The 12176-nt window shown below is 56.1% G+C and overlaps 1 protein-coding gene across 1 annotated transcript; it reads left to right on the top strand.

Moving 5' to 3' along the window:
• Positions 1-1271: 1271 nt before the first annotated feature.
• SLC32A1 (solute carrier family 32 member 1) lies at positions 1272-6163 on the top strand. Its single transcript, XM_054468255.2, has 2 exons — positions 1272-1910; positions 4246-6163. Exons 1-2 carry the CDS (start codon positions 1521-1523, stop codon positions 5431-5433), a joined length of 1578 nt encoding a protein of 525 aa, XP_054324230.1. The 5' UTR covers positions 1272-1520; the 3' UTR covers positions 5434-6163.
• The last annotated feature ends 6013 nt before the right edge of the window (positions 6164-12176 follow it).

The following is a 12176-nucleotide window of genomic DNA, read 5'->3' on the forward strand; positions in this document are numbered from 1 at the left end:
GACTCACACAGGCACGAACGCAGGCAACCCCATTTGGGAACACATACGCAATCCAACACACTAGTTCTGGCACACACACTCGAATGCGCACAAAACCACACAGACACAGAACACACAGGGTTACCAAACCTCATTCTCAGAGGCCACACTGATCCAGCCTCAAGCAGAGTCTGATACACCATCGGTCTTTGTCTCTGGGTCTCTCCCTTACTCGCGCTCACACACCCGTACCCCAATCAACACAAACAGCCCAGGCTCTCACCGCCTGGAGGCGGCCGTCGGAGCAGGGCCCCAGCGCACCGCGAGCCTCGGCTTCCTCGGCCTTGCAGCGCCGCGAGCCCTTCTTTCCTCCGCGCCTGGCCCGGTCTGCGCCCCTCTCGGCGTGGGCATTCGCAGACCCGCTAGGAGGCTGCCGAGAGGTGTCCTCATAGAGTCCTGCCTTCTTCCAGATCCCCCAAACGAAAATAAAGAGAAAAGCCAACCTTTCGCCTCCATTCTGCACGCATTTGGAGAGCGGCTGGTGGCGAGCGATCCGCACAATCGCTTCCCTCGCGGCGTCCCTGGACGGGCAGAGAGAACTCGGGTGACTGAGCCTGAGGCTGAGCTTCCTTGGGAGCGATCCATGCCAGCCACTTCTACCTTCAAGGGGGACTCGCGGCCGGGTTTACGAGCGAAGAATGGGTGCCAGGGAAACAGACTGAGTTCTAGACGACCCGCTCCTCGAGAGACTGACAACTCAGTCCTGCGGGCTTTCGGGGCGCCCAGACCAGTCCTTAGCCAGAGGATCTGGGGCTGCACAGCTCCCGGACTCTGGAGGGGGTGGTCCGGGGGCGGGAGACTGCGAGCATCAACCCACGCCGGCCCCCTCCCACCCTGCGGCGGCGAGGTGGGAAGAGCCAGGATGCGAGCTTAGCACCTCCCCTAGAAATGCAGCACTTCGCCCCCCCACCTCCCCTGCCCTCGGCGCTCCCTCTTTCACGCGCTCCCTCCCGCCTCCTTCCCAAAGGCGCCCTTCTTCTGCCCCCAGCTCACGTCTGAATCCCTCGGCGCCCCCTTTCTCTTCTAGCCCCTTCCTCCCGTCCCCTGCCTCCGGGTATTTCCTCTATCCAGCCCCCCACCCCCGCACCGCCTGATTCCGAGGGGCGGGAGCGCATTGGGCCGAGCACGGGTGGGGGCGCCGCGACAGCTTCGCGTAGCTGCTCTGACGCCGCTGCCGCCGCCGCCGCCGCCGCCGCCGCCGCCGCCCTCCGCAGCCCAGCCCGCGCCCCGCGGCAGCTCCGCAGTGCACTAGCCACCACCGCCGCCGCCGCCGCTCCGCCAGACCTGCTGCCAGCTTGCCCGGTCCAGCCCTGAGAGAGCCTCGAACGCCAGCTGCGAGGGTCATGAGCCAGAGAGCCCCGGGGCGCCGCGCGGAGAGCAAGCGGAGATAGCGACTTTGCGCCCCCCAGCCCTCGCCGTCTTGCATCGCGTTCCCCGCATCCTCGGGTCCTTCTGTCCTTTCCGCTGTCCCCACCGCCGCCATGGCCACCTTGCTCCGCAGCAAGCTATCCAACGTGGCCACGTCCGTGTCCAACAAGTCCCAGGCCAAGATGAGCGGCATGTTCGCCAGGATGGGTTTTCAGGCGGCCACGGATGAGGAGGCGGTGGGCTTCGCGCATTGCGACGACCTCGACTTTGAGCACCGCCAGGGCCTGCAGATGGACATCCTGAAAGCCGAGGGAGAGCCCTGCGGGGACGAGGGCGCTGAAGCGCCCGTCGAGGGAGACATCCATTATCAGCGAGGCAGCGGAGCTCCTCTGCCGCCCTCGGGCTCCAAGGACCAGGTGGGAGGTGGTGGCGAGTTTGGGGGCCACGACAAGCCCAAAATCACGGCGTGGGAGGCAGGCTGGAACGTGACCAACGCCATCCAGGTGAGCGCGGGATTCCCAGTTCTACCTGCCCTCCCCCCTCCCAGCTCAGCGTGCCGGGCTCTGCCCCGGACAGTCACCCGGTGATCTCGGCCTCGAGACCCCCTCCTGTACCCAGGAATCTCCCTTTCTCCATCCCTCCCAGCCCTGCGCGGGGACCTACGCCCCCAGGCGGTGTCTCCCGCCCTAACCCACGCTCCCTCCCACGGCACCAGCTGCAAGACCGCTAAGCTGAGGTTCGGTCTGAGACACCTGTCCGGAGACACTGCAAAAGTGAAGGAAATGGGGGGAGGGAGCGGGAAGGGATGAGAAAGAAAGAAAATCAGGATTGGAGGGCACGGTTTGGTCTTGAACTCTGGAACGGATTCACAGCTGCATTTTTGGGAGGAAAGAAGGGGAAATCGCTGAGGTCGGAGTCTCCTCCCCCCGCACACAAGCATAGACACGCACACCTACATAGGCAGGCACACCACATGCCCACAGCCCCCTTTCCCACGAACAAACGCGCAGGCACAGGCGCACGCGACATGCATCTATATATAGACTACAGTACTATCCCCAAATGCACCTGCGTACACCCCTACATCTCCACACACAAAAGCATATACCTGCACATGCCAAACACACGAATACTCGTTTGAACATATGCGCACACACATGCACAGACGCATGCAGACAGGAACCAGCCTGCTCCCTCAGGTGCGGCCCTGTTGGAGACATACAGGTATACACACACGAACGCACACACATGCTCGCACACAAGCACATTTAGTCCGCAATAATCCGGCATTACCTGTGCACAGACTCGCCCCTCTCGCCCGAAATCCCGGCTGCACCTCAAAGAGGCGGCCAGCTCCTCCCCGTGTGACCCTGGCGAAGCCCTCTCCAGAGGCTAAGAATGGCCCCTGCTCTCTAGGCCCTCTCCCCTTATTCCCAACCCCCCACTCCCCACCAGGCGGCGCAGGACTCCTCCATAGGGAGCAGGTTTGGAGTCTTGGCAACGACCTCCGAGCTAGCAGGGGCTGGCAGGCCGCGGCTTTCTGGGCCAAAGGAGACTTCAGCTCTAGGCACCCCCGGACCCTTACAGCCTGGCCCCGCGGCGTCCCTGGAGCGCACTATCACTGGGGCTACGGAAGGCAGGTTTTCTGGGAGCAGAGGCCTCCCAGGGGTTGCTGCATGTATCGGGGTCAGCAGGACTCCACCGGACCCTGCACACCAGATGGCCCGACCCAAGGCGCTTTCCGCTCCGGGGCCCGGCGAGACGGCCTTGCTGGATCACGGACCCGGGGCTGCTCCCGCCTTCGCTGTCCCCCGCGACTTCCCGGGGAGTCTTTCAAGGCTCCGTTTGATAGGCCCCAAGGGAGGCCAGGGCAGGAGGCAGGAGGCTCGTAGTCCTCCAGGACCCTGGATTTCGTTAGCTCTTAGTCCCCATGTGGATTCTAAACCCTACAGCCCTGTCTGCCCGACCCTGAAGCTTCTGATTCTAGACTCTTGCTCAGTTCGGCTTTCTGGCCTCCCTGGCGCCTTCCTGCCAAGCTCCTCCTCCTGCTTTTGCCTCCGCAGCCTCCACTTAGTCCCCTTCCTTAGGTCTCGCCCTCGCCTCACTCTAACTCCAGCCTTGTCCTAAGACTCTCAATTTCCAGCCCTGCTTCCTCCTCCCCGCGCCCTGCTCCCCAAGCGTCTTCACATTGTCTCTGTTCTTGCCTCCCAGGGGCTTTGCCCCACCTTCAGCCCCTCTCCCTCTCTACCCTACCTCCTTTTCGCCTCACAACTGCCGCCTTTAACGTTTCCTCCTCTGGTTTGAGCCTGAGACACCCGAGTTTCCCTCTTTAGCTCCCGTGCCCCACTCCAGCCCCACCACAAATCCCGTGCCCACTCTTTCCAGTGGCCCAGGCCCAGCTCGCTACCTTTCTTAGCGCCCCTTTCCGACCACCCTCCCTCCTGTCCCTTCTCATCTCCTCCCCCAACTCCTCATTCTGGTCCTGTCCCCAGAAACCATCCCGAAGTATCTCCCTTCCCTCTTGTGGCTTCTTCCTATTCTCAGCCCTCTCCCACCCTAGCCCTCTCGCCATCTCCAGCCATTAGCGCACCTTTCCTTCTCAGATCCGTCCATACATCCCTCCCTCTCCATCTCTGGCTCGACACCCAGGCTCACTATTAGCTCCCCTACATCCACCCCGCAGCCTGCTCTTAACCTCTCCTCCCCGGCGGCTCAGACCCAATTCTCAGTGTCCTTAGCGCCCCCTTCGGGCCACAGCGTTAAGCCACGCCCCCTGGGCCCCTCATCTGTTGCCAAGTTCGCTGAGCGTCCGCGTCTGGTTGCCTCTCCGCCCCACAGGGCATGTTCGTGCTGGGCCTACCCTACGCCATCCTGCACGGCGGCTACCTGGGGTTGTTTCTCATCATCTTCGCCGCCGTTGTGTGCTGCTACACCGGCAAGATCCTCATCGCTTGCCTGTACGAGGAGAATGAAGACGGCGAGGTGGTGCGCGTGCGGGACTCGTACGTGGCCATAGCCAACGCCTGCTGCGCTCCGCGCTTCCCAACGCTGGGCGGCCGAGTGGTGAACGTAGCGCAGATCATCGAGCTGGTGATGACGTGCATCCTGTACGTGGTGGTGAGTGGCAACCTCATGTACAACAGCTTCCCGGGGCTGCCCGTGTCGCAGAAGTCCTGGTCCATTATCGCCACGGCCGTGCTGCTGCCTTGCGCCTTCCTTAAGAACCTCAAGGCCGTGTCCAAGTTCAGTCTGCTGTGCACTCTGGCCCACTTCGTCATCAATATCCTGGTCATAGCCTACTGTCTATCGCGGGCGCGCGACTGGGCCTGGGAGAAGGTCAAGTTCTACATCGACGTCAAGAAGTTCCCCATCTCCATTGGCATCATCGTGTTCAGCTACACGTCGCAGATCTTCCTGCCTTCGCTGGAGGGCAATATGCAGCAGCCCAGCGAGTTCCACTGCATGATGAACTGGACGCACATCGCAGCCTGCGTGCTCAAGGGCCTCTTCGCGCTCGTCGCCTACCTCACCTGGGCCGACGAGACCAAGGAAGTCATCACGGATAACCTGCCGGGCTCCATCCGCGCCGTGGTCAACATCTTTCTGGTGGCCAAGGCGCTGTTGTCCTATCCTCTGCCATTCTTTGCCGCTGTCGAGGTGCTAGAGAAGTCGCTCTTCCAGGAAGGTAGCCGCGCCTTTTTCCCGGCCTGCTACAGCGGCGACGGGCGCCTGAAGTCCTGGGGGCTGACGCTGCGCTGCGCGCTCGTAGTCTTCACGCTGCTCATGGCCATTTATGTGCCGCACTTCGCGCTGCTCATGGGCCTCACCGGCAGCCTCACGGGCGCCGGCCTCTGTTTCTTGCTGCCCAGCCTCTTTCACTTGCGCCTGCTCTGGCGCAAGCTGCTGTGGCACCAAGTCTTCTTCGACGTCGCCATCTTCGTCATCGGCGGCATCTGCAGCGTGTCCGGCTTCGTGCACTCCCTCGAGGGCCTCATCGAGGCCTACCGAACCAACGCGGAGGACTAGGGCGCAAGGGCGAGCCCCCGCCGTGCTTCTGCCCTCTCTCCCTTCTCCCCTCACCCCGCCCCCAACAGCCCAGTGCGCCCTGCCGCCGCGCTTGGGAAGCCAAGCTTTAAACATCTCTGGTTCCTAGTTTCTGATTATTCGGGGATGGGGGGGATGGGAGGGGATAGGGATTCACGATCCATCGCGTCTGCGTTTCTGTTGTCCTTTCTTTTCCACAACACCCTGGTTTTGGGGGGAGGCGGGGTGCATTTGCGGGCAGGGTTCTCTGTCCTTCCAAGTGGGGCCCCGACACTTTGGTTCCAGTCATCGAGGGGGTTGGGAAGGGAGGGAGAGGGGGCGCAGCTCGCAGGCGTGGCAACTTGACCTTGGGGGGACATTTCACATCCATCCAGTGCTCGGAATCTACAGCGTCCAGCCATTTCCAGCAAGAGCGCTTCCCATTCCGGAGACGTTTCAACCCTGCAGCGGGAAAGGCTGACTGGGAAATCCATTTTGGGTGGGCGATTTCCTTCAACGAAGCCGGGAGGCGAGAAGCCGCGGCGGGGCCAGCTTGCCTGCCGGTTTTCAGGAATCTAAACTCTCATCTTGTGCAATTTATCAGGTGTGGAACTGTTCTACTGTGCGTGTGGTGTGCTCGTGGTGAATAAGATGAAATGTATATCAGAAAAAATCTTCTCTAATTTAGAGTGCGGTACATAATTATATCCGCAAATAAAGAAGAGACAAAGGCTTGCGCGGCCCGGTGTCGGGTTTGTGTGTTCGTACCAGCCGGGATCCCCTGGCGCTGGGAGGCGTGGGAACTGGCTCCTGCCGGCTTAAACCGGAGATGGTGAGCAGCTGTGGTGAAAGGGTCCGGGGAGGGCTCCAGGGAGTACAAAGATTAGTTGGCGGCGAGGAGGCTCCTCAGGTGTGAGGAGGAAGCTGAAGACGGAGAGTGCTGTAGCGGCCCCCTCAGCTGCCAGGTCGAGGTTTGTTCGAATCTCTCCCCCGGGGGCGGGTCCATCTGAGAATTTGGTGGAAGCTCTCAACTTCCAACCTCAAAACAGAGAGGGACAGGGGGAGCTTTCTATGTACCAGAACTTTATAAATTTGTTCAACAAATATTTATAAACAGCCAATCAGGGCTGGGGCAGTGTTGGAAACCTGGAGAAAGAAACTCAGCCTTGCCCTCCTGGAGCTTACAGTCTAGTGAGGTGGAGACAGGCAATAAACAAGGACAGGCAGGAATCCACAACGTGACTTCAGATTGTGAAGAGGGCTATAAAGGAAGTCAGAAGTGGGCTGTGCCTTTCACCAGGTCCCCAGAGCCACGAGCCAATCTGGCCTGGCAGGAGGCATCTCCCACCCAGGAGAACCCTGCCCTGCAATCCAAGGTGGGGTTTGCACAGCCACAGCAAAGAGATCTGAATCTAGATTCAACAGCCTCAAGCTGTAGGGTCCCAGTCTCCCCCTATCCTGCGCAGCCTGTCTGGTAAAGTGTTTGCCTGAATTACCAGAAAGATCTAGTCTTTTTTTGTGCTGATCCCACTCCAGGCGCAGCACCTGCACTGCCTCCAGGAGGGCCAGTCCAGGGACTGTTGGGAAAGGTCAGAGTCAGACTTTCTGGGTGGGAGCTGGGAGTGCAAGTCGGCTGGGTGGGTTCCGGAGTCCGCTCTCACCACGGAGGCAGAGGCTTCGTCAGGAATGACTTCTCCAGGTGCGAATGGTGCACAGGAAAGAAGCCAGGGAGAATGCCCAAGTAGGGTGTGTGTTGCTTCCCGCCCGCTTGTCAGGGGCGTGTGAGAGGCTAGGTGAAGATATGCGTATGGGGTGGGGCAGGCTGCATCGTGTGTTGTGAGAACCTTGGTAAGTGTGTGTGCGTGTGTGCAGAGCATCCGAGTGGGTGTGCTCCCTAAAGCGCCTGCGACAGAGGTGACCTCGCATCAGCCTGGTTCTGCGGCCACAGAACTGGAGTGGGAAGGGAGGAGGGATAGGACCCGGGGTCCTCAGCCTTCACTGTGGCTCTAATGCTTTAAACGGGCCATCTGAGAGGTCCGCTACCTTCGGCCTAATTGCCCGGTGTCACTATTGTCGCGCGTTCAGGATCCGGGACTGGCTGAAGGGTCCTCAGTTTCTCGTCTTCCCATGACCGCTGACGTCTCCCCGGCCTGGGGCCGAGGGGTGGGGTGGGGAGCTGATTGTTCATCCCCCGCCCCAACTCCCAAGGCTTCTCAGCGGGTCCACGGACCCTGGGGTGCTCTCCGAGTCAGTGTGTCGCCTTCAGAAAAATCCCGGACTTCTATGGCGGAAGGGAAGGTGGGAGCGTCACGCTGCACCATCTCTGTCCTTCCCGTCTTTAAAAGGTCGAAGGAGACACTAGGCATGCTCCGGATAGCGGCTCCAACTCTGCGGGCTCGCCTGGATCCACTCCACTGATCCTGGCTCCAGGTTTTGTGCTCAGCTTGCAGCGTCTCTTGTCCAAGGGGACGAATCCTGAGGGTGGCCGGGGCAAGAGAACTAGCACCCTGGACGCCCAGGGGAAACCCGAAACCCTGGTCGGTAGGACACCGATCCCCGGACTCGCATCCAGGCTACTGAGAGAAATGAGGAGGAGTGGATGGCACCCGTCTCTGCACTTCTCATCTCCCCCACCCATCTACCCCCACCTCCACCATCACTAAAGCGTAAAGGTAGACGTTGAAAGGAAGAAGTCCCAGCTTTCCTCGCAGTGGGCTCGCTGTGCAAGTCCAAGAGAGCAGATAGTTCTGGCAAGGCTCATTCTGGGATCGGATTGAGAAGGAGAGGAGGAATCCGCGTCAGCCCCACAGGGCTCCCATCAGTTCTTACGGGGCACCCTAGCTGGACGTGCTGCAGACCCTGTAAGCTGTCCCCACCTGGGTCCGCAGCATAAGTGTGTAGGTGTACCTGGCCCCTTGCCTTGGGGCCAGGACCTGGAACCACCAAGACCCACGTGCGCGGGAGGAACCCAGGATCGCGATCGCACGGTCCCAAGACCGCCCTGCCTCGCCCCCGAGCGGTGAGAGCGCAAACTGCCGGCCCGCAAGGACGGTTCTCCACCCTAGTCCTAAATGCTTCTTGTCTCCCCCTACCCCACCTCCTGCTTAGTTGATAAGTATTGCTTCTTTCTAGTGCTTTATTTCAGGTCCTCAACATTACAAAAGTTTTTAGTCATTTTTCCCCAAACATGGATAGATGCTTATTATTGAACATGTTTTGTTATATGACACGGTCTTATCCCAGGGACTGAGTGTTCCTCACTTAAAGACCTGGTAGGGAGGGAGCCAAACAGGCTGCATGGGGGCCATCCAGGAAGTGGAGAGGATCCAGGCCTTGCTATTCTGGAGGGGACTTCTGGGACAAGAGCCAGAGAGAGGCTTTGGTCAAGGAGGGGGCAGGCCCCTAGGTGGGCTCCATCCTCGACATGAGTGAGGGTGTGGTGGGGAACTCAGTCCTGGACAGCCAAGGATTCATTCGTTGCACTTGTTTGGCCTCAGAGAGCCAGCCTTGGGTGTCCTCATAGCTCTTTAGTTTTTTCCTTTTCAAGATTATGAAGAATTTCTAATGTATAGAAAAGGTGAAAGAATTCCACACTGAACATACATACACCCACACCCACTGCCGCCTAGAGTGGATGATTAACAGTTTACAACACTGTATCTACCCCATACCTAGCCATCTATCCATCCAACAGTCTACCTTTAAAAAAAAAAAAAAATTCAAAAGTTGCAGACATCAGTATATTTCCCTCCCAAATAATTATTATCATTTTTGAGACAGGGTCTCGGTCTGTCACCCAGGCTGGAGTGCAGTGGTGAGAACACAGCTCACTGCAGCCTTGACCTCCTGGGCTCAAGTGATCCTCCCACCTCAGCCCCTCGAGCAACTGGCACCACAGGCAAGGCATGTGCTACCATTTTCAGCTAATTTTTAAATTTTTTGTAGAGACAGAGTCTCATCATGTTCCCCAGGCTGGTCTCAAACTCTGGGCTCAAGCAATCCCCCTGCCTTAGCCTCCCAAAGTGCTGGGATTATAGGCATGAACCCCTGTGGCCAGCCACCCCTCCCAAATTTTTAAGCGTTCAGGACAAGTAACAGTGACATTCAGATAGCACAGCATCAGTACAGCACTAATCTGAGCCACATTGGAAACCAAGGCAAAAAAAGCAATATCCATCCTTTCTTTACCTCAGATATTGTTATTTTGTTCATATTATTTTGAACATTATGGTTCACTTTTGCATTAATTTTGATTTTTTAAAAATATTGCATTAAACTATTATTTATATTGCTTTCTGGATTTTTCACACTCTGTTAAATTTTGCTACCAAAGGAAATGCCTCACTTGCCTCATGCTAATCCTGGTCCTGGATGTGAGGCCAGGCCTGGGAGATGAGCTCTGCCCCCTGGAGAATTGGACTGAGTTTTTTCAAGAGTCTGACTATAGCTGGTTCCACAGTGATGCTTTGGGCACCATCTCTGCCAGTCGTGGAGTCCAAGAAGGCACAGTGAGGGCAGGGCCTCTGGCCAGGGACACCCAGCAGCATGGTCCAGCAGAGTCACATAACGGGTGGGGTGGAGGGAGCTTTACGATTCCAGAAGCTTCCAGCAACCCTCTTGGGGGTGGGATGGAAACAGGGTGAAAAGACTGAGGATGCTATAGAGGGGTTGGTGGTGTCTAGAAGGGAAGGAGGTGCAGCTAGAAGGGAGAGCACAATTAAAGGAATTGTTAGTGTGATTCAGTTCCTGTTTCAAGGTCTGGTAGTCAAACAAGATTTACTTATCAAATATTTGTTAAGCACCCACTCTAGGCCACACACTAGGCTAAGGTCTAACGTGTGGGAATGCAACAGGAAACAAGACAGACATGGCCTCTCTGGTAGTTGTCAGTGCCCACCCTATGTTCCCTAGATGCACCTAAGTTTACCTGAAGCTGTGGAACATGAACCACTGCCAGTGCCTCCATCTCTCCTCATCTCCCTGAGGGCTTTCTAGGCTTCGTTGGGAGCATGACTTGGAATTGTTGGGCAGCTAACAGCCCCTAGTGTTCAATCAATTGGCAATAAATGCCTGTCTCCTGTCCTGTGATGGGACCATTTTAGATCTATTCCACAAGGTATCTTGGAGGGTCCCCAACAGGATTGAACCTCAGATGTCCACAAGTTTATCAAAGCAATCTTTACTTGGCCTTTTCCCCCTCCTTTTCTTCTTTTCCCTGCTTTCAAGGTTCACCTCCCACATAAATTGACTGCATCTGAATCTTTGTCTTAGGGTCTAGTTTTAGGGAAAGCTAAACGAAGCTCCTATATTCACAGTGCTTCTAATGTAATATAGTGGTCCCCAAATATCTTTCCATAGGCAGGTGCCAGGTTGGGTGAATCAGAATCAAATGGGGAGCTTTCTAGAGATTCCTGCTCCCCACAAAACCCCTAGATTCAGATTCAGAAAGACCTTTCTCCTCTTCCTGTTCCTCCTCCTCAACCTCCTCCTCCTCTTCTTCCTCCTTCTTTCAAGTTCCCAATGTGCCACTGGCTTGGGACCACTAATATTGAGAAGGTTTGGTCAATTGGAGGGTGGTGGATGGATGGATGAATAGATAGATGGATTAGTAAATGTTTTGAGGTCAAGGGTTGGATGGTTGAGCCAATGAATAGATGAATCAGTGAGTGAAGGAAAAAAATGGATTATAGATGAATGGTGGACCAATAAATGGTCCATGGATGAAAGGAAGAAAAGAAGGAAACATAAACAGGTCCATAGCAACAAACTTTAAATATAGGAAACTCCACAAGGGCAGAGATATTCTGTTTGGCACCCTACTGCATCTCCACTATCTAACACAGACCTGATATACAGAATGTTCTTAATAAATTATGTTCAAATAAATAATGTATTTTCAAAAAACTATCAACACATTAATAGTACTAAAGTCACAGAAAGTATGAGGTCAACCAGGAGAGTGGATGAACATTTAAAAAGCACTGGACCAGTGACCTTGGATAACAGCAGTATTTAAAGGTCAGGCAGGCCAGATGTGGAGGCTCACGCCTGTAATCCCAGCACTTTGGGCAGCCAAGGAGAGTGGATCACCTGAAGTCATGAGTTTGAGACCAGCCTGGCCAACATGGTGTAACCCCGTCTCTACTAAAACTACAAAAATTAGCCGAGCATGGTGGCATGCACCTGTAGTCCCAGCTTCTTGGGAGGCTGAGGCAGGAGAATCGCTTGAACCCAGGAGGCAGAGGTTGCAGTGAGCCAAGATCACACCACTGCATTCCCAGCCTGGGGGACAAGAGCGAGACTATGACTCAAAAAATAAAATAAAATAAAATAAAAGTCAAGCAAATGAACAGGAGGAGGAAAAGAATGAGGAGTCAAGATTGATAAAACATAGTCTGACAGGGAGGAGAAGAATATAAAGAGAATGATATCCTGGAATTGAGGAAGGACAGGTTGCAAGATGGAGAAAATGATAAGAATTTATTTTCTTTCTCTGGACACATATCATCTTGATTTGGGGCAGGCATGGAGATGTGATGATATAGTTCGAATGTTTGTTCCCTCTAAACCTCATGTTGAAATGTGATTCCCAATGTTGGAGGTGGGGCCTGGTGAGAGGTGATTGGATCTTGGGGAGGGATCCCTCATGAATGATTTAGCACCATCCCTTTGGCGATAAGTGAGTTCTCACTTTGAGTTCAGGTGAGATCTGACTGTTTTGTTTAAAAGAGCATGGCACCCCCCTC

Source organism: Pongo pygmaeus, chromosome 21 (assembly GCF_028885625.2).
Source record: "Pongo pygmaeus isolate AG05252 chromosome 21, NHGRI_mPonPyg2-v2.0_pri, whole genome shotgun sequence".
Classification (NCBI taxonomy): domain Eukaryota; kingdom Metazoa; phylum Chordata; class Mammalia; order Primates; family Hominidae; genus Pongo; species Pongo pygmaeus.